The 23,339-nt window shown below is 39.9% G+C and overlaps 1 protein-coding gene across 1 annotated transcript in view; it reads right to left on the reverse strand.

Annotated features, from left to right (window-relative positions):
- The window catches only part of PLXDC2 (plexin domain containing 2), a 286,298-nt gene that overhangs the window by 15,785 nt on the left and 247,174 nt on the right, over window positions 1-23,339 (reverse strand). Inside the window, exons 10-12 of the mRNA XM_082498988.1 lie at window positions 20,159-20,219; window positions 17,238-17,391; window positions 15,816-15,854 (exon numbers count right to left, since the gene is read on the reverse strand). Of these exons, the coding sequence (XP_082355114.1) occupies window positions 15,816-15,854; window positions 17,238-17,391; window positions 20,159-20,219 (254 nt within the window). The remainder of the gene's footprint in view (window positions 1-15,815; window positions 15,855-17,237; window positions 17,392-20,158; window positions 20,220-23,339) is intronic.

Below are 23,339 nucleotides of genomic sequence, written 5' to 3' on the forward strand. Positions count from 1 at the left end.
AGCACTTTTTCTCACCAGACCAAGGCAGGCTGCATGGCCCAGTGGATTGCACAGCACCATTGTGACAACAGGGAGAAAAAGGAAAATGAAGATGTATTATCTTAGCCAAAAGCTATTTCTAACCGTAATATGGAAGTGAATCTATGGGAGAGTGAAGGGATTCATCTAAATTTCCCATGCTTTTGTTCATATGTCCTCCATCTTGAGTCAAGACAGCCGAAACTCCACAGCGTTGCTCTGCTCTTTCCCATGAAGTCAGTAAGACAGCTTGTGGAATAAGGAGCCGAGTAACAGAATCAGAGGATAAAGAGAAAGAACCCAATAATCTGAGAGGCTAAACTAGGACGTGGGAGGCATTAACGAATCTAATAAATATTGCAAGCATGCACCCCCACTCAGGTACTGCCTAATCCTGAAGGCATCTTTCTTTTTACGGAAAAGTTCATGAGTACCTGTTCACACAGGAACTTCAGTTTTAATTTTGCTGACTTTGGACATCCAATTTGAGCTTAGGCATGAACAGGATCCAAGAACCAGTCCTCTCCCTGTCTAAATCCTACAAAGGGATTTACTTAGCTTTCTTAAAGCTTAGTTCACACAGATGTATTGACACTTTTAAAAAAAGAAGAACAGTGTCAGCCCTATTTGATTTTTCTTTTCTTTTTTTTTTTTTTTTTTTTTTTCTTTAAACACAGTATATACAGTGAAAATTTCCAGGCTATCCTTTACATTGCAGTGAAAGGAAGGAGATACCACCTAGGATGTGGAAGATCTATTGTCAAATGTATTCCCACCCAAAGGGCACTTAAAACACTTCCTAGTAGCACTATATAGCACTATATAGCAAAGGACGCAAGATTCATGGTGGAAAGATAGGTGACCCTAAAATGGTTCCTCTAACTTTCACACAGCAGAGTCTTTTACTTGAATTAACCATGAATAATTTATTAAACAGCTATTCACTTTCATCAGAGAACAGATGAATGTATACAAGCTCCAGTTTTAATTTCTGTTCATGCACTGTAACAATATTCAGTACTTGCACATATATTTCAAATTGCCAAGCAAATGCAAATTAAGCAATTGAAAGGCCATCAGGAAAAGCCTGCTTCATTGTACATGATCAGGGTCGGGCTATTAATTCCCAGTGATGAGCAGTTAGTTGTTTGAGTCACCCTACTGAGAAGTAACTGCTCCCCAGAAAGGACAGGGGATTCACAGTTTTTCTGTCTCATAATTGTCTTTTTGACAGCTTCATACTTGTTGACTCTTCCCTTCAATGCCACATCGGTGCATCATAAACTACTTTATCACTTGTACCCCTTTTCAGGCCAATTTGCACTAAATGAGTAATTTGTATTGTTACTACGTTATGGTTGAAGGCAGAGCATCATATTCCACATATTAAAAAATGCTGGACTTAGGAAAGGTCCTAACCACCCGGGAAAGGCCATCAAATTTATCCCCTTTGACTTGATATTTTTCTCAGTGTTTAGCATCCAGCTTTGCAAACGAGAACGCTGTCTCTTCCAAAAAACGCAGGTGACAACTGTCTGCCCAGATTTCTACTAGTCTAAAGCGGAGCAATGCATGGACATCAGTGCAATGATCAGAACGCCAAATGCAAAAAATAATGAAATACAAGAATTGCTTTTCTTAAATGACAACAAGTGTAAGTAACTTGCAATTTCCATAATCGAAATTCACTTCATTGACCCCAGGGCTCAAATACTCACGAGAAATTGATTTCACTCTCTTTGCACAGAGACAATACACAGTGTTGTCAACTTTGAAAATACTCGCTGCTGCAAAATCAACTGACAGTTCTTTTAAAAAGCCACCAAGGGAAATAGATGAAAAAATGGACTTGGAAAGTTTTTCAGGTGCAGAAATCTTATTACGATTATCACAGCACATCTGTGCTAAAGGCTAAACCCATGGGAGGAGATTTGTCTTATGACCAATCCTTTTCATAAGGAGCTCTCTCAGTGGAACTTTCCCCAAACTTTCCTTTTCTTGTGCTCAAAAAAACAGTTGTTACAAAGAATATGTTCTATTTATAACTCCTCCCCAAATTCTTACATGCATAAACCTTTTAAGCAGAAGGAGCATGTTAACATCTCCAAGGTTAGTCTGCTTCTCATTACGAGCTGAATGACAGGATAGAAACAGCGAGTAACTTTTTTTTTCCCAAATATAAAATATAAAGGCACACAATACAAGCATGAAATAACTGTTCTCCTGCCAGAATGCTGTTTAAAAAATAAAAGTGAAAACACAATAAAAAATGTTCTCCTTGTTTGCATGATAAACACATAAAGACTATATTATCTTTGATTTTATACTACTGTATTATGTCTCTAGTTACAGTTGGGTTAGCTTCTTTTGGTGTAGGAAAAACAAAAAAACTCAAGGAATTACCATGGATGAAAAATCTTGTTCTGGCCCATGGGGACTGTGATGCTGATTTTAACAGGAACGGAGGTGCGTACAAACTGGGACAGTGCTTTAGAGTGTTTGCAAACATATTGTGGATACTTTCTCAACATTGTTTTTCTCACTAGTGCATATTAACCATTGAGGTCTGCAAAATAATGAAATACACTGTTTTCTATTATCAAAACTGAAGCTTTACACAAACGTTTCTACTGTGATAGCTTTATATATGAGAAAAAAAAAGTTGTGATACATACATATCTCATGTGATACATACATCTCATGATACGAGATGGAAAAGAGTTTACTTACCAGAGATTAATATCTCTGTCTGTGAGAGCAGAGATACAAAAATTTTATGGTAAAATGGAGTAAAACCAGGTGAACTTCTGGCACCTCCTGGCTAGAAACATTCCTTTATACAAAGTGACATGGAAACAAGGGCAAATGACAGACAAAAAAGTAGAATTTCATTTTGTGGACATGGAAAATACAGCTTTGCTTTTTCCCTCCAAAAGCCACGTCATTCCTTTTTACTCTTGCATTTTGATCAGATGGTAAAAAGCTCCAATTCAACCTCACTTCTTACATTGCACCCTCAGCAAGTTTGCTGACACCACCAAGCTGTGTGGAGCGGTTGACACATTGGAGGGGAGGGATGCCACCCAGAGGTACCTGGACAAGGTTGAGAAGTGGGCCTGTGCAAACCTCGTGAGGTTCAACAAGGCCAAGTGCAAGGTCCTGCATGTGAGTTGGGGCAACCCCAAGCACACAGGCTGGGGAGAGAATGGATTGAGAGCAGCCCTGAGGAGAAGGACTCGAGGGTGTTGGTGGGTGAGAAGCCCAACATGACCCAGCAATGTGCACCTGTAGCCCAGAAAGCCAACTGCATCCTGGGCTGCATCAAAAGAAGTGTGGCCAACAGGTGGAAGGAGATGATTCTGCCTCTCTACTCTGCTCTCATGAGACCCCACGTGGAGTACTGCATCCCGCTCTGGGCCATCAACATAAGAAGGACATGGACCTGTTGGACAGGGTCCAGAGGAGGACCACGAAGATGATCAGAGGGCTGGAGCACTTATCCTCTGAAGACAGGCTGAGAGAGTTGGGGTTGTTCAGCCTGGAGGCTTCCCTGAGAAGGCTCCAGGGAGACCTTATTGCAGCCTTCCAGTACCTAAAGAGCACCTGCAGGAAAGATGAGGAGGGACTCTTTATCAGGGAGTGTAGTGATAGGACAAGGGGTAATGGCTTCAATGGCTGAAAGAGGGTAGATTTAGATTAGGTATTAGGAAGAAATTCTTTACTCTGAGGGTGGTGAGACACTGAAGCAGGTTTTCCAGAGAACCTGTGGGTGTCCCATCCCTGGAAGTGTTCAAGGCCAGGTTGGATGGGGCTTTGAGCAGCCTGGTCTAGTGGTAGGTGTCCCTGCCCATAACAGAGGAGTTGGAACGAGACGATCTTTAAGGTCCCTTCCAACTCTAACGACTTCATGATTCTGTGATTCTATGCAGATGCATCTTTAAGGGATAAAATGCAATACCTTATTTGACCCTCCTGACTGACACAGTGAACCCAGGGATATAGATAACCTAAATAGTAGCAATCAGTCCTAAGATGATAACTCGGCACTGAGCTTTGTTCTTTTCTCCTCTCTTTTTACCAGAAGAATGAATTTTCATGGCAAATCCCTGAATTTTTCACAAAGAGAGAATGAACCCTGCAATTTCTTCTCATATAGAAATGCTTTATGATAAAATGTTTGTTGTTAGGTCACGTGGCAGCAATTGGATGAATTCTTAATGTTGACCAAACCCCATGATTTTTTTAGCTGGTTGGTCAGATGAATATGAAACTATCACATGGGTATGAGAGCATTTATGCAGCACTATTGGTACAGAAACGCCATTTTATTAAGTCGACAGTGTTTCTGGCATGGTCTTAATTTTGTGGCAAAACGGGTCTGGGTACAAGTGCATGAAAACCGCTCCTACAGATGACAGACTGGGAAAAGGTATAGGGTCAGCTATAACCACTTCTTATGTACTCGTTTATTGCTTGTGAGTATGCACTACATATATTAATCACTACAGAATCAGAATGTGTGCTAATATTTTCAGAGCCTCCACGCAATCAAGCCATTTTTTTAATAGTTTAGTTGTTAACTGCAGAAGTTCCCTTGCATTCCCCAATGTACACAGGTACATTAGGTAATGAGTATTTTGGTACTGCCCTTGATTTTGAAGATGTAGCACATCCAGCTTTATAAAAATACACTTATTGGTTAAAGTAGATTGTGGCATACTATTAATGCTAATACAAAACAAATATCTTATTTTTCTTACATGCAGAACCATAGAATTGCTGAGGTTGAAAGGGGCCTTTAAGATCATCAAGTCCAACCATTAACCTACCCTGACAAAACCACTTCTAAACCATGTCCCTAAGTACCACATTTACCCCTTTTTTAAACACCTCCAGGGATGGCGAATCCACCACCTCCCTGGGCAGCCTGTTCCAATGTTTAATAACCCTTTCAGTGAGAAAATGTTTCCTAATATCCAATCTAAACCTCCCCTGACATAACTTGAACCCATTTCCTCTCATCCTATCACTTGTCACCAGGGAGAAGAGGTCAGCCCTCACCTCTCTACAACCTCCTTTCAGGTGGTTGTAGAGGGTGATAAGGTGTCCCCTCAGCCTCCTCTTCTCCAGGCTAAACAGCCCCAGTTCCCTCAGTCGTTCCTCATAAGATTTGTCCTCCAGACCCCTCACCAGCTTTGTAGCCCTTCTCTGGACACTCTCCAACACCTCAATGTCCTTCCAGTAGTGAGGGGCCCAAAACTGAACAAAGTACTCGAGGTGGGGCCTCACCAGTGCCGAGTACAGGGGGATAATCACTTCCCTAATCCTGCTCACCACACTATTCCTGATATACACCACTATCCTCAAATACTAGCTTAGGGAAGTCAGATCTGCTTATTTATTATTATTATTACTATTACCGTAAAATTATTATAGAATCACAGAAATTATGATCCTTAAAGAATACAGAATTTAGATAACTTAAAACTTGCTGTGACAATACAATATAATGGTTTTTGTATTGTTCATAGGGATGGCATCAGAGACTGCAACTTTTGTAATTTGCTTGGTATAAAATTATCTCGGTCTGAAGTCCTGAGCTGTAGGGGAAAGTGATATATACTGAAAGCTGATTTCTTAGCTGCCCATTTGTACTTCTTGGTTGGGTGCTGGGTACTATTTTTGCTAGTTATATAAATTATTTATATAAACAAAAGCATGTACTGCTTAGGATAGATGCTATTTGATGTATCAGAAATGTATGATAATATATACCTGCCTTTTTAAAAGTCATCTAAGCAAGAAAACAAGCAATTTTCAACGCTCTCCAAGGTTTATTTCAGGGTAACAAAACCATCTGCCAGTGACAGTGCTGGAACATTCTGACTTTCGGCAAATCAGCTGAATCTGGCAGGTCAAACCCATCTCTCCTCATTACTATCCCCGTTATCTGTCCAATACACTACTGTACACCTATGTTAATTTCATTTGACCATCCTTACACCTACAACTGTTCTTCTATAGCCATCCTTGGAGCGTTACTGGTCTGGCTGCTCTCATCCAGGAGCTTTAGGGTGTCTGGTAGCTGTTTCCACATGGGACATCTGTACAAGCCATTTGGCAATACCTTCTCTCTGTGTGTTTGCTCTCCTTTTTGGGCAGCCAAAGAGCAGAAACCCTTTCTTGCTGCGTGGTCTGAGACTAACCTGCAACTGCAGATCCAAAGTTCACTTCACCAGTCCTCCAGCCTATTATGTATATCATTTCTAGCCTGGAAGCTGTATCAACCTATTTGCATGACTGTGGGTTTGAGCTAATATGCTTCTGGAGAGCAGTGACGAGTGACATTCTTCAGGGGTCGGGTACTGGGACCTGTACTGTTCAATATCTTTGTCAGCGACATGGACAGTGGGGTCGAGTGCACCCTCAGCAAGTTTGCCGATGACACCAAGCTGTTTGGTGAGGTAGACATGCTGGAGGGGAGGGATACCATCCAGAGGGACCTGGACAGGATGGAGAGGTGGGCCCAAGCCAACCTCATGCAGTTCAACAAGGCCAAGTGCAAGGTCCTACATCTGGGTTGGGGCAATCCCAAGCACAAATACAGGCTCGTTGGGGAATGGCTGGAGAGCAGCCCTGAGGAGAAGGACCTGGGGGTGCTGATTGACGAGAAGCTCAGCATGAGCCAGCAATGTGCGACTGCAGCCCAGAAGGCCAATCGTATCCTGGGCTGCATCAGAAGAAGTGTGGCCATCAGGTCAAAGGAGGTGATTCTGCCCCTCTTCTCCACTCTCATGAGACCCCACTTGGAGTACTGCATCCAGCTCTGGAGTCCCCAACATAAGGACATGGACCTGCTGGAGCGTGTCCAAAGGAGAGCCATGAGGATGATCTGAGGGCTGGAGCGCCTCTCCTATGAGGAGAGGCTGAGAGAGTTGGGGCTGTTCAGCCTGGAGAAGAGGAGGCTCCCGTGAGATCTTATTGCCGCCTTCCAGTACCTAAAGGGGGCCTACAGGAGAGCTGGGGAAGGACTTTTTACTCGGGCATGTCATGATAGGACGAGGGGAAATGGCTTTAAACTGGAAGAGGGCAGGTTCAGATTAAACATTAGGAAGAAGTTTTTCCCTTTGAGGGTGGTAAGGCACTGGAACAGGTTACCCAGAGAGGTTGTTGAGGCCCCATCCCTGGAGGTGTTCAAGGCCAGGCTGGATGTGGCCTTGGGCAACCTGGTCTAGTGGGAGGTGTCGCTGTCTACGGCAGGGGGGTTGGAACTCAATGATCTTCAAGGTCTCTTCCAACCTAAATCATTCTATGATTCTATGATTCTGCAAAGAGGGAGGACATAATGATTAGGACAATTGAGCACACAGAGTTACAGACTACAGTGAGCTCAGCAGACCCACTGGATTTTTCCCCTCTTTTGGGCCCCCATTTACATCTGGAATGTGACTCTACCAGGAGACTGCTTGTTTTATGAGGCAGGTATATGGTTCTCCAAACCTAAGCTTTTTTCCTGTACATAATGCAGATTTCTGAACAGATGATTAATGACCTACATATAGTAACTGTGGGAGGGAATAAGGCAATGTACAGTTGGAAGGATTCTCCAGAGGCTTAGAGGAATCTCCATAAAAGTGTTCTTTCTACCTCTTTTAGAAACAGCATGCTCTAGACTATTCAGCTTCTTCGTGGTAATGGAGTGTGATTTTCTTGCTTTTGTGGGTTCATTCCCTTAGCATTTGTTAACATTTTGAGGTTAAGCCATTGATACACTTTACTTGGTTTCATGATGATTTATAAAGTTATGGCTCAGCTAATGCTTTAAAAATTTGTTTCTGATTGCATGTAAGGAATGAAAGGTGGTCATTCAGTGAGCATATTATGAACTGTAACCCACAAATTCTGAATTAAATATCTGGATTTGCTATCAATTTTCTGTAGGACCTAGGGCAACTCAGTAAGCCTCTCCAAGATTGATCATCAGCTTAGTGCAGTAAATGGATGAGAGTGCACTAAAATCAAATCCCTCTGTTTATAGGATGACAGCACTCTAAATATGTAAGCTAAGGACTTTAATTCTTCTGCTCTAAAATATCACCTAACGCTACCACAGTTGTCATCAGTATTAATTTTAGTTTGAGTCGCTTGAGGCCATGTAAGCCATTACAATACTTAGTAGCGTCAAGCAGTGTCCATCAAAAAGCTAAATATTGTACCGTATTGCACCACGCCGTTTGGCCTGGCAAGGCAGCTGACTGTTGCTAAATCCAGAAGAGCAAAAAGTTACCAGATTACAAGAATTTCAATTCAGTCAGCCCACTGACTCCTCTTAACCCTACTGAAAGCAAACACAGGACCATCAGGTCAAGCAGGCTGTGCCTCTCTAAAGCTGTGTCTAATGCTTTCAGAGTTACTTACACCCATACCCTCCTACCATGTGGAGACACAACAACTTCAGGTACTTCAGCTTCAATGCAAAATGTACATCTATACTATTCTTCTTTCATCTGATCTCCATTTTCACCATCCTTCACAGTGACCCATTCACGCTGATGACAAAGATCAGTAAGCAATGTAAAAGAGATTGCAGGAGGCTACTGACTGCAACTACTGGGTTAACTCCACATAGAATAGGTGGTTAAAAAGACAAAAGATCACAGGAGCTTTGTGTGCCCTAGCCATCCCACTGCCACAGCACTGTGACAGCAACAGGAGCAGATGATAAGACAAAACATGCAGCCTTGTCTTAAAAGTTTATCTTTAAAAGTTTATCTTAAAAGTTTATCTTTATCAGGTGAGACCCCACCTGGAGTACTGTGTCCAGCTCTGGAGCCCTCAGCACAGGAAAGACATGGACCTGTTGGAGTGGGTCCAGAGGAGGGCCCCAAAAATGATCAGAGGGCTGGAGCACCTCTCCTATGAGGGCAAGCTGAGAGAGTTGGGGTTAGTTAGCTGGAGAAGAGAAGACTCCTGGGAGACCTTATTGCAGCCTTTCAGTACCTATAGGGGCCTTATAAGGTGGGGACAAACTTTTTAGCAGGGCCTGTTGCAATAGGACAAGGGGTAATGTCTTTAAACTAAAAAAGGGAAGATTTAGACTAGATAGAAGGAAGAAATTTTTCACATTGGGGGTGGTGAGACACTGGCATAGGCTGTCCAGAGAAGTGGTAGATGCCCCATCCCTGGAAACATTCAAGCTCAGGTTGGATGGGGCTCTGAGCAACCTGATCTAGTTGAAGATGTTCCTGCTCTTTGCAAGGGAGGTTGGACTACATGACCTATAAACGTCCCTTCCAAACTATTCTATGATTTAGCCTTTCCTAAGATCTCCATTGAGATCTACGTGTGGTTTTCACATTAACCCTTTGAGCTGGTATAGAGTCTACAAATTGTATGTGTTTAACAAAATTAGTTAAATGTGTGCCTTTACAGCAAAGTCATGAGAACTGTAAGAGCAGATACTGTATATCATTTTATATCTGTCTTAGAAAACCAAAGTCAAACTATAGTGGTATAAGTCAGACTTCAACATAAGTCAAAGTGTCTCACTGTTTTAACATCAACATCATACTGCTTTAACCTAATATGGTATGTAATGCCTAATATGATGTAAAAATGCCCTGTTCTGCTTAAGGCAGAAAGTAACATTTGCTTTCTAGGGGATGCATTCTAGTGCCTCTACTTTGGAAAAACCTCTGCCATTATTTGTTTGACTTTCTGCAGATTACATTTGTGGTTTTTTACATATTCTGTGATGACAGCTGTAATAGGACAATTACAGCAAAACTGGGATACAGTGGAGATGCAAGAAATACTGTTCTAAGTAAGATTTAAGTACAATCCACAGTACCATGAAACAAAGAGAGAATAACACATTAATGCTACTACTTTAAACGTCCTAAGAATAAAGATTATTAATCCATGATTCTATTTTTCATCCAGAATGGGTGAGTTCAGCACTTTTCATTTGTATTTGCTTTAAAAAACACACATGTAGCCCACTGTGTGTAGTATGTAGAAGTTATTTCTTTCTGTCTCTGATGCATGAGATAGATGGGAATATTTATGAGAGGCTGTTGCTTTACCAAGCTTATCTTCCTGGCTTTGGAAGGCTCTGTTCCTATATCTGCCAGCAGGCACTGATGTACTGTCATACCAAACACCAGCAAGGCTGTACATGCTTTCCTTAAGTCACAAGACTTCCTGAGAAGGAAGAACTTGAATTACACTGGGTACACCATTTAATGTTTCTTACAGCAACGTACTATTGTAGATCCCACACTTTTTCCTAAGAATAATGTTTTCCTATTCTGAGTGCTGCAGCTGAACTTGCAGTGAGCAGCATTTAGCAAATTGCTTGGCGTCTAAAGTTCAACTTTGATCGTGCTTTGATCATACTGAAGAAAACAAGAAGGTTCTCTAATATAACTTAAGACCTGTCTGCAACTAGTGCTGAGAATAGACTGCTGAGAAATGATAGAGGAGGAACAGCTTGGAAATGTTCAGGAAGAAACAGAGAATAAAATGTGGAGATGTATCAGCATTTCTTAGCTTGTAACCTACAGTGTGAAATACAATATGTGGGAAGACTCGCTGACTTATTTGAATTATATTTTATTTGTTCCCTTTGGAATTTTCCCCTACCTAAATGTAACAAAAAGGATAAAACAATCTGATAAACTCTGTTTACAAGGCTCTTTCTGATTTATTTGACAATCAAGGCAGCTAATTGTTCTTCTTGAATCTACCTTTCTTCATATCCTTATCCTACTAACACATTTCTATCCATCACCACCTATTTTGCTTATCTCTGTGTTCTGATACTTTTCTCTGTCTTCTATTTCCATCACCACTGAAACCATTCCAAAGCTACCACTTGATAAAAAAATTTTTATGCAAGCACAGCATATAGTACAGCATAGATAAAGTAAACTTTATGACAAGTTGTCTCCTTGCTTGCTTAAATTGTATGAACCTTGCAATTTTAGGTGAACATCAGCAGTTTTGAGTAAGGGAAACACACAGAAGTAAATATGTAATTATATTATCCATAATCTAGTCTCAACAGGAGTTTTGCAATAATGGTAAAAACCTTAAGTCCTGCCTTTTTCATGAGAGAAGAGTGGAAGAAGAGGTCTGAATATTGGTCTGCCAGGTTTCTGGACAGGAATGGAAACAGAACACATCAGCTAGGACACCTTGAAGAGAGATAATATAAGGAAACCTTGGGTACCTACAAGCAAGATGCCTACTTGTAGCACCTCATTTCAATTATTCTCTGTAGCCGATAGAGATAGGCACCTCTATATAGTAATTTATCCCACTTTAGGTACTTCTTTTAGGATGACATTAATGACTTCCTCTTGCCTATTGCTTGCCATTGGCTATGAGAAAGGCTTGTGGCTTTCTGGCTAACACCAGATGAGATGAAGCCTCTGGAACGTCATTTCCTGTGGCCAGGCCAAGATCTGATGATAAAACAAAGCCATATCCTGTGGATCTTACCACATACAAGGTCCACTTTAAAATATTTTTAAATTACCACGAATATTAGGTTTAGCATTGTTTAATTTAATGTGTTTTACTTGAAAATTGGAGAGGACTCAGCTAATCTGTAGTGACTTGTTAGCCTGAGTTAGCTATTTTGGACTGTGGTCATAATAACATTTGTTATGTCAAAAATATTTGTTTTCCCGAAAAGCTTGGCTCATCTCTTTGTTGAAACAGGTCTCATTTTGTGGATCATTTAGAAATTTAACATATTAGAAAGAAATAAGATGATTATTAGCGGGCATGAACTAGTGTTCAACATGTTGCAGCTGGAGTTCAGGGTACACAAGAAAAACAGGACTGAGTCTTCCCCATACTTTGTCAAGAATTCCTATGGTAGGAAGAGCTCAGCCTGCAATTTTTAAGGGAAAATAAGATGACAGATGACTGATGGGAGCTACTTTCCAGATAGGGGACCATTAAAAAAATAGCCTTGGGTAAATATATCACTGTATATAAGGTATATAAAAATATTGTTTTTTTTCAAAACTTTTTTGAAGTTTTGGTCATTTGGTCATTTGTTACTGAGTTTTCTAATCTTTCAAATTAAGCTCTGCCTGGCAGTAATGTTAATCCTGCAGATTACTAATGTTTGTTTCTAGACCATCTTTGAAAATGTCCACCACAGAGCGAAAGTAGCAGGACACAGACATTTCCTAGTACTACCTATGCTAGGATAGACTTATTCACAAATAAATAAAACAGCTTTCTCTCTCAGGTAGATGTTTTTTTCTGTACCTTTACTATTTTGTAACAGTAATTTCTGTACATCTTGATGAATGAGAAGTGTAGCAGTTTCTCCGACGCTGCCCAACACACGTGTACTTTTCTTTTGAGCTATAAAGCTGAAGGATTGAGAGGGACTCATAGCAATCAAATCATCATGATAAGGTGTCTAAAAAGGTCAAATAAAATGTCTAGATGTGCTGGACAATCATCTAAACCATCCACCAAAGAGAGCTCAAAAGGAAAATACTGTATAGCCACAGTCAATTGCTCACAATTTTCAAGAAAAATTAGGGTTTTAAACTGTTTAGTCAGCTGTGTTGTGTTATAAGAAAAATGAAAAAAACAACAGAATCTGTGATTAATAACAAAAATATACATTTGTAGTGCTGGACATATCTTAATGCTTACAAAATGATTGTTATTTTAAAGAGAAATAAATTTAACAAAAATTTTGACAGCATGCCAGCTGTATTTTAAAATTGTTTAGGTGTGTATATATTAGGCGTCTATCATGTGTCTATGAAGAAAGCGGGAAGACAGAAGAAACAGAAGCAAGCAAATTTGTAATGTATGTTAAAATAGGTTGCAGAAGATTATGGGTGAATTACAGCACTAACTTGCAAGTGATTTTCTCATATAATTAAAAGGTCAAAGCAGTTTGACAAAATTGAATGTAAATTTAGTTCCTGCTTTATAAAATTCGGCTTCAAAAGCTCCAGGCAGATGTGAGATGCAGAATTTCTATACAATCCTTTTGTTGTACCTAACCAGATATTGACTGCTATCATCCAAGGACACATGAAGCTATAGGCCATCATTGATCCAATATAGCTTTGGTTTTCCATTATAAAAGGTTCCTTTTCATTAGAGTTTTAAAGGATCTAGTGTGAGAAAGTAAAGACCCTGTATTCGTGACCTGAAATAATCTACTCTTTATGAAAGGCTGACAAATCACAGAGAATCAAAGAACGCGCCTGCGGCTGCAGAGGTTTTATCTGAGCCTAATCTAGGGGTCACTGGAAAATTCAATGCATAATTGAAGATTCATCAAAAAGAACTTCTCAGATTAAAAGCTACGTTTACTGTGTGAATGAGAAATCCTGGTGTGTTGCTTTGCTTCCGTGTTGTTTGAAGTCAGTTTCTTTTTTCTAAATTTCAGGAATAAAAGAAACAGCTCAAGGAAAATGAATAATCACATCAGGTGCTGGTTTATCCTCCTAAAATGCAGCAGCTTTCTGCATGGAAATGGACTTTCTATATTTAAGATAAGTGATGCCACAAATCCTACCACCTCACTCTACCAAGCACGCCACAGCCATCCCTCACTTGCTCTAGCATTCAACATTTTGTTTGCTTTCACAGGGTTTTTCTGTTCAGAACTTGGGCAAAGATTAGAAAAGTGGAAAAATAATCCTGAAAGAAACTTGGATGTGTTTTCTAAAGCCCACCTTTTGAATTATTTTTTATATAACAGCATATTATTCTGAACTGTTCACGAGATGCTCAGGAGGGAGCGCTGCCTGGTCCCAGGCCAGCAGCCCACCGCCGCGCGATGTCTCGTAGGGGACAGTGGGGGTGCAGCTCACCTGGGAACGCGTCTCATGTACAAAGCAGATATGAAGAGTGAAGTTTTGACAGATTCACCTTGTCTACTGATCTTTAAGAGCGCTGAAGCACTTTTCACAACAAAATAAAAAGCAATTTGATTTAGAGAAGAATAAGGTTCGGGAACATTCCCATAGAAAAAAATGCCTGAAAGTACCACCCTGGGTTCACAGATGACCTTATTCCCAGGGATCATTTATGTGTCAAAGCCACGTCAAACAACGCTGACAACAGTACAGCATGTGACTGGCTATGCTGTGGTTAGGCACAGTAACAGGACAGAGGAGCAACTGGAGAGGAAGGGGATGGCAACTGCCTCCTGTGGAGTGAGCAGATCTCTAATTTGAGGGATGAAGAAAATAATGGCTAAATATTACTGAAAAACAAGAGACAGGAAAACAGACCAAAATGCTAAGTGGCATCCGCACACTCTGTTTTTTCTAAACTTGAACAATTCTCTGTGAGGGCCCTGAGACCACTACCATGCCTCAGCTGTCCTGATCAGCTGCACTGGGGACCCATGCCCGTGGGGTTGGGGACTCCATGTAAGCTCAAGCGCAAGCCTCATCTACGTTGTAGGTGTACAACAACTCAGCTCCATCTCTGATCTTGTTTCCTAGACCAACCTTGGATCTATGCTGCACGTAACTTGTCTCCAGTCCTGTCCCTGGCCATGTCTCCTTGGGTGGACCTTGGAGCTGTGTTATAGCCTTATCTGTGGCCCTGTCTTCTTTTGCTGCTTACTGGACTCCCTCTATGGACCTGGTTCATCACCTCACCTTCTCTGGGACTTCGGATGGGAGCTGCTTCCTTTGGTCCTTGCGTGAGCTGTGCTGCCGGCGGCTGTGCCTCGCCTGCTCCCTCACCAGTCCCAGCTTTGCCTTGCCAACCTGGCTTGCTGCCTTCACCCTGGGCTTGCCTCCTCACTGCAGACTGAGCCTGGTGGTCACTGCTCCTGAGCTGCTGGACTCACCCTGTGCCCTGCCCATGCCTGCTGCCACGCTCACTGCTGGTTCCCCTGCCCCTGAGGGAAGGTTGGTGCTCCCTTCCCGGAGGAAAGGCAATCAGAGCCAATAATACGCCCCTTTATATATAATTTGTTTCAATTTGCTCAGCAAATCATCCTCTGTGCTGATAGACCATCCTGGAGCCCACAGAAATCAACCCAAATCTTTCCTTTCTCCTCAGCAAGCTCTGCATCAGCAGCGAATACAGACGAGCCTACATCTAATGACCCAGTCCTATTCTAACTAACAGCAAATTTCTCATCAGCTTCAAAGGGAGAAGGAACAAACCTCAGGTCTCAGTCCTTGCACCCACAAAGAAGATGACAAAAGCAGTCCCCTGCAGAGCCTGATTTAACAGAGGCCTTTATCAGTAAGACAAGGTGATCTTATTAACTTGCACAGGGAATGTGCATGGAGAAATACAGGATCTCTGCTAGTACAGAAATACAGATATTACATGAATACGTTTATTAATAAAATGTCACGTAATAGTCCACTATTGTGAATGGATTTATAACACAATATTATTATTTAGAACTAGCATCACATCCTCTCTTAATACAGTTAAATAAGACTGTATTATTGTAATACAGATAACTGTATTAATACAGTTAAAAAAATACTTATTATGTCCATATTTGGAAGTTAATTAAACCTGCTGTTTTATTAAAGAGTTATAGAGAGAGTTTTAAATGTTTAATTTGCTAAGCAGTTGCTATGCTAATTTGCTAAGCAGTTGCTATGCTTATTTGCCCTGCTGCTCTTCCACATAGATGTGGAAGGCTGAAGTCCCTTGAGAGTCTGCTAAAAGCTATTTCTACAATCTTATTTTGATTAATGACATTAAATGGGGCATAATTTGACAAACTACTGAAATTATTTACACACAAAAAATTAATCTCTTACCTCCATTATCTTTTAGGTGCAGCGCTATCTTGGTGTCATCTATAAAGGAAATTCAAAGTTAGTTGTAGGAAAATGCATTTTCCCAGGTCACGGGTAATTTTAGGAATGACTTCTAATGTCAAAGAAATTCCACAATTAGAAAATTATTTGGTACTCAAATCAATGAGAATTAGATTGTGGTGTTCTTACTTACACTGAGCATATAAAAACATTCATGAGAGTATTACAGCATAAAGGAGGATTCAAAATACTGGTAAATAAGGGTACTAGAGTCTATCTCGTAACACAAATAATTAATTTATGTTACATGTTCATACATAGCTTGAGCATTCTATCATGTTAAGGATTATACGAACCAACATACGACAATAAAATACCACAATGACTTAGTTCCTCTTCTAAGAATCATGAAAAGGTCTAACAGTTTTAAATCCTATTTACTTTCACATTCCTCTTCTTGTTGTGAGCTTTAATGAACAAAATGTCAGGGAATAATACTGCTAATGCCGTCCAAATCCTGCACTGACAGTTTCTAAACTTCTCTTGCTGCAAACAAAACCAGCCTTTCTTATCAGTAGATTCCCACCTTGTAATGCCTTCAGCTCAAATTCTCCTGTCGCAGGCCACTTAAAAAATCTGCACGCACCCTGTATCCTTTCTTGTGTTAACATACAATTCTAACAGAAACCCCCTCCCCGCCCCCCTTCTAATTTACAGATGTTATTTGATTAATCTGGGTTAGCTTTTCTACCTAGCTGAATTTTCTCCAGGAGGAAGAAAGCAGGATACCGCAACCACAGAAAGGCAAGATTTACGCAGCCAGTGGAACAAGGATGAGAACTGACATGCCATCACTTACCCAGTTAATTCGGTTCAGAAGCCTACAGAAACTATTTCACAACAGTGAGCACTACATGAAAAGAACAGTGTCAACTGACTGAAAAAAAGTAAACAGGCAAATTTCAAAGAGGTTTTTAATTTGGGTTATCTCTAATTTCCACCTGGCTAAATAAAATACTTAAAGGGATTCAAAATTCATTAAGTCTCTGATGGGAGTTTCTTCAACTTTAGCGGGGCCCTCTCCATCCGCCATTTCAACAGGTTTTGGACTATGGCCTGATGGTTAAAGGAACACAAACAACCCATTGCAACCACAAGTGCTCCAGCCGTCTCCCTGGCTTGTACCTGCTCCCCCAGCACCGCCTCCTCCTCCAGCGCTCATCCTCTTTGCACCTTACCGTTGTGAGAGCAAGTTGCAATTTAAAAGCAGTAGCATATATTGCCTTCATGGCAATTCCCCACTCCTTGCACTGCCCCAAAGAGAAAAGGTCAACATGAACACATACTTAAAGGAAATAAGTTACTTTTAGACTTCTAAATGACACGTTTGCACTATAAAATAATGCAGTCTATACAGTTCACCTTCCGTGGGCAGGCTAGTTGGCAGGTGGGACGTGGTGGATCCTCTGGTGGTCGTTAAGACTCTGAACTTTGTGGTGGTTGGCAGAAGGGTGGTGATGGAGTATGGAGGTGTTTCAGTTGTGTCTATATTCTTCTCACAAATCTTATCTTTTGACTGTTGGGAAATAACAAAAACAAAGAAGAGAAAATTAATTCTCAGCGGAGACTGTCACTGAATGAAGAATTTAATCATGAACAAGCTGTCAGGATAAAAAGAATGAAAATGGAAACCCTAAATCAGGGAATTTCAAGAGCTTTTTCTTTTCTTTTTTTTTTTTTTTTCACTTTGAAGTGCTCTACAGAGCATTCAGCCACATATATTTTTCATTTAGCTCCAAAACTTACAATGCTCAATGGTTAATGACAAGGCTTCAAAGTCATCCTTGAATGACAAACATGTTATTTCCCCCAATCAGATTTTAACAACTGAGTTTATCATTTAAATTTTCACTCTTCTATTGAGACTGCTCACTGCCATGGGTCTGGGTGCCATAACATGTGTTAAAAAAGATATGTAGGATTAAACTGTAGCTCTTCACAGTGAGTAATGTGTAGTTAACTGGAGCATTTAATTAGGCTTTACATGCAGTTATCACAGAAGAATATGTATATATGTGTAAAATATTTGCAGGTATTCAGCCTATAGAATACTTATCTACCACACTATAGAGCAACACATTCACTATAGGTCTATTAATTCTAGATAATATTAAAATTTCACGTATTATATGTGTACATATAATATAAAAATTATTAGATAAAATATAAGTATTATAAAATATAAACTATGTATAAACTATAAACTATAATAGTCATACAATATTTTGATAAGAATCTCAAGTCTTTTTTTTTGTTTCCCCAATTTCTAGACACTTTAAAAATTCTGCGGGTGTAATGAATATTTTCTTTTAGGGATCACACAGTTTTGCAGGAAAATAAATCCAATTAGCTGGCAGCAACTGCCAGCAAATCCTGCTGTCCCCATTCATTTTAATGAAAAGTGGAATCCCACAAAGCCTATTCATTTTATTGAGGTCTGCCTGTCAAAAATCTAGTGGGTGTTGTCTTTCTTTTAATATTTACGGTATTTTATTGTCATTCGTTTTACCAGAAACAATATATTACATTAAAGCAAGGTATCAGTACGTGCAGTAAAGATATTCCTTAATTTCTTCATGTTTAGCTTGAAAGTCACTGTTAATTTCACTGATACAATTTAATCAAAGTTTAGCTCAAAATCTATATTACAAAGAAGGAAACATTACTATGAGAACCCTTGTTATTCATCCTCTTGAATGAATGCATCTACACGTAACCTCTGTGTGCTAATTATTGATCCTTTATTGAACTCCAGCAGTCGGCTCAGGCATCATTCTGGAAGATGCAAAGTAAGCTGTTGTTTCTACTCCAGAGAGCCTGAAAGCCAGGCTGTGAGCAGCAATCAAGTAGCCTGAAACTGTGCAAATCAAACTATCAGTTTCTCAGTTACACTTAGCGTATCGATAATTTCCTCTCAGATGATGCAGTAAGGCTTGGAGCACTCCCTGTATTGAAACAAGAAGGGAGAAGCAGAATGGGATGCTACTCTCCTGCAGAGAGCCGTTTTGGGGTAACTTCATCTACAGGCACAACTGAGTCCTAGCTAATTATAATCTGGATTAAAGCAATACAAAGTTTGTGCACTTTAATAACAAATACTCCCAGTACCTCTTATTTTATGTTCTTGAAGAGGTTGTCCTCCACAGACAACAAATCTCACAGAAATCCAGTTCTTAAATCAGCAGATTGCAAACCGCAAAGTTGACGCTTCAAGCCCATGTAACAAGGCAGTATGTAGGATGCCGTTATTTCGCAATTACAGTTATAAGAAAATTTATTCCATCAGACTGGATTTATATCATTACTTCTCTTTGCTTCTACTGAGAATAAAACAGTATGTGCTTTTCTAACCAGACACTTGGGACTACGTCTTGCCCTCAGTTTCACCTGACATTACACTTCAGAATGGCTATGTTGCTGAAACTCATGACAGCATTTAGCACTTCCAGGCAAAACGCAAAAGTAACTGCGTTTTTATGGCCATCAGGAGATTAAAAGTGTCATAAATTAATTTGTTCCTTTTACCACAATCCCCAAATGAAAAAAACAAACAAACAAAAAAACGCCCAATCCCCAAACCAAAAAACCTTCTAAAGGAAGGACACTGGGAAAGAACCAGCAGTAAGATATTTATATACGTGTCTCGAAAATAAACTGCTCTGGTCCAGCAATACCCCAAGTAACTCTTCTAGAGGCCATAGTCCCTGTTTGACAGTCCACCACTACCATAGTCAGATATCTTTCTCGTTGTCTCATTGCCTCTCCTTGAAAGGAAATCCAAATGCGTTGTAGTTTGGGTTTGTTTTTTTCTTTCAATCTCTTTGAACTCATCTATGTAATTTCTTCTGTATGAAATGATTTGGTCCGGTTTCATAATCAAAATGCAATGCCTGTTTTTCACTTGAGACTACTCTGACAGAGGGTTTTCTGAGATGAGGAACATCGCAGTTTCTTCCTCTTTTCTGGCAAGAGTCAGAGATCAAAGAGAAAAACCGAAACACTGTTTTGGGGTAGGCTTTCTGGTATTTTCATTTTTTATTTAAAGTATTTTCTCAGAGATAAAATTTTTACTTTCTGCCCATTTTATTCCCCCAAATGGGTAGTGAAATTACTCACCCTATTTTTCCTTATTATGCCTTCCAGCATTTCCACTGAATAATAAAAATAAATATAGCATGTCTTTGGCCTTGAAACCATCCTTCATAATCTGAAGACTTTAATCAAATGCGTCATAAGTGTAGAAATGGCCTCTGATGGGCCGAGGATGTAAACTACTCACATACCTCTTCAGGGCAGCCACTGTCTACCCAATCTTGCCGGTGACGGTCAAATCCACTGGAGCATCTTTAAATGATGAAATAGATAGAAGTTGTCGAGATGGAAATAGGAGGAAAACAAGAAAAAGAAAGGAAGGGATAGAAGAGAATGACAGAGAGAATAAGTAAATGATGTGGTTTAATTTAACATCTATATGATTTATGTGGTATTGCTTTTATTCAACAGGCTGTTGCTTGCAATACAAATCAATCATTTATTCCACTTCAGTGAAAGGCATTTAAATGAATGAATTCTTATTTTATGTTTCCTTTTTTAATTTACAGTTTTTAAATAGGAATATCTCCCTTCCACTGGATAATTATTCTTAAGACTGCACCAAGCTATAGCATTTTTAAGTTTCATGTCAGCCATGTGGATGTAAATTGGTTTAATTATTTCTGTCCAACTTCTTAGCCATGAAAATTTAATGCCACAAAGGATGTAGTGAACCAGTCACTGCTTTTATCAGGCAAGGTGATCTGAGACATCAAGATACACATATAATGATGCGATCAGCGTTCACAGATTGAGATAACAGCTCCTTTGAACAGCCTTCATGACAATTAGAGAATACTATACAGCTGCTTCTACCTCCTCACTAGCTGCAGAAATTTTAAGTTGCATGCATATTTCTTAACAAATTAGGTGAGATTAATAACCTGTTCACAATATCCTTCCTCGTTTGCAATATGTAACAAAGAAATATTAAAGCAACTTGTAAGACTTTAATAATAATGATACCCCCGACAACCCCCATCTCACAAGGGTGTTATCAGTGTTTACACAGTTACTTAGAGTTTCCTAGACAACAGGTAGCATTACAAATGGAAAGCATTATTAAAAGAGCAAGCAAATAACTAAACCATGATGACCAACTTTAAGAGATTCTCCCCAGTTAGGGTTGCTTTGTTGTTGTCGTTGTTGTTGTTGTTTTTTCCTGCATTCATTTCCTGCACTATTTTGTCATGAGACAGGATGATATCATTTGGCATCCATGGTCACAATGTACCTGACTGTACAGCAAATAACTTTCTCACTGTCTTTTAATAAGAGTAGGAACGCAAATAAGGCCACTGCTATGGTGAGCTGTATCTATGGGGTAATTTTTTGTTCTCAATGAATTGAAAGATGCCAAGACACGCCAAGTGTTACCCTACTTCAACCGAGGTAAACAGGGATGCACTTTGGAAGAGTGAAACGGTGGAATCATCCTTATAATAGAAGAGGATGCTGCAAGACGATCTAAATAATATTAACAACTCACTTGGGATTATGAACTTCTCTGTAGAATTATTCTGAGCGGAATCTGCAATGTCTTTGACAAAAGAGTTTGAGAAATGTTAATTCTCATTAGCCGTACTTGCACTGATCTGCATTCCACCATTTGCAATGTTACTTAAAACAACACCCCAACCCTAACAGGTGTCATTTATCACTCACTCTATAGTAAACGACTTTTCCAAAAACTCGCTGCAGTGAAGATAAAAGATGCCCAAACCAGAAATGTATTCCGGAGAACACAAAGACCTCCTTCCCAACGCATGGGAATAAAGGCCACTGTGAGGAGTTTTTTCTTCTTGCTGAAGGGTGACCGAATGATTGCTATGCTGGGAGCTCAGTGTTGCCTCCCCATCTTGGGGTGTTCTGTCTCCATGAATGTTTGAGAGAACAAGGAGGACCTTTCTAAGTAGAAAGAAATGATGACATGACATTCTAGTTATGAGTAGAATACATTTTTTGGACGTCTCAGTCTCTCCTACTTTTCTCTAAAGTTTGAAGAACTTCATTAGCAACTTCTGGGCTCATCTGGAAGGAGAACTGGACTAATTTTCAGATGTACCGAATACGCACAAACCCCACTACGTTTCAGTCATACTGCTCTGGCTAAACTCTAAGAAGTTTGTCAATATTCTGTATGTCTGAAAATCAAGTGCAATGTTTAGATATCACATCAAGCCACTCCATACATTTCTATGGTAGAGGCAATTACTGCGGTTGCATTTCCATGCTAATTCAAACCCAACTGTACTTAGACCTAGTAAGGATTAATGACCTTCTATCTCAGATTTTATCTTGTATCTAAATGGTGTCAAACTTAAGCCTCCAAAGATTAAATGAATAAAAGCTCATCCCAGGCGTGCTCATTTACAGTTCTTCAGTAATTTCTTACAAACGACTGAAATATGGTGGCAAGTAATGGTGCTGGGGTTGATTTTTCCCCAGGAATTAACAAACCACCAAAAGTTGAATGCAACATGCAAAGACTTGGAACGGCTCTTCCAAACATCTGAGACGCTCTTGAGATGACCCTGCTTTAAAGAAAAATAAATTAAAACCTGAACAGTATTTATTTACTATTTTCTGTTGGTGTAATGGTGAGTCCAGACGATATTATCAGAAAGCAACTTTATCAGGAGCTAGATAGGCTCCAAGCAAACCTGTTTGTGAACTTCCTTTGAGGCCTGTGTCTATGAGATGTTAGCTGTAGCAGATACTATCATTGCTGCACTGTTGAGTTAGAATTCTGGGAACTATCACTTCAGTGCACCACCCGCTCTGCCACTGCATTTTTAAGACCTTCATCTAGTAGCATGGTGATAATTCCCCATTGCCATTAAAACATTGGAGCAGATTTGATTAGCTGTGCCATTTATGCCATCTGTCAACATGGCCATTTTATAACAATTTCATTTTCAAGTGATGACCGAAATCAGCTCCTAGCAAAGCAATAACAAAGATGTTCTAGGAAATGAGAATAGGGACATTGATGAAATGTAAGGAATTTCAGGATTTGTGTGGAACTCGGGAATACTAGTTAACAGAGCAAAGGGAGAATTAAAGTCTCTGCATGTATAGCAATGATGATTTGGTATAACTAATGCAGCTGAGTCTGGGGAACAAGAAAGATGTCAGAATCCTTTCAGTGAACTGTACGGAGATGGAGATGCCATCAGATCTACCAGATGCCATTTATTACTATTTGGCAGAGAATATTGAAATGACAAGAAGTGTCCATTCAGTGCATGAGCTGAAATGCTTTGCTTCTTCTCTTTTACGAGAGTTCAATGAAGATTAATAAAAATGATAAAAAATCAGATACCGTGTATACAGAAAATTCATCAAGGTTTAACCTGCAAAAGCTAAAAA

The sequence above is a fragment of the Vanellus vanellus genome (genome assembly GCF_965231255.1).
Source record: "Vanellus vanellus genome assembly, chromosome: 2".
NCBI classification, from domain to species: Eukaryota; Metazoa; Chordata; class Aves; order Charadriiformes; family Charadriidae; genus Vanellus; species Vanellus vanellus.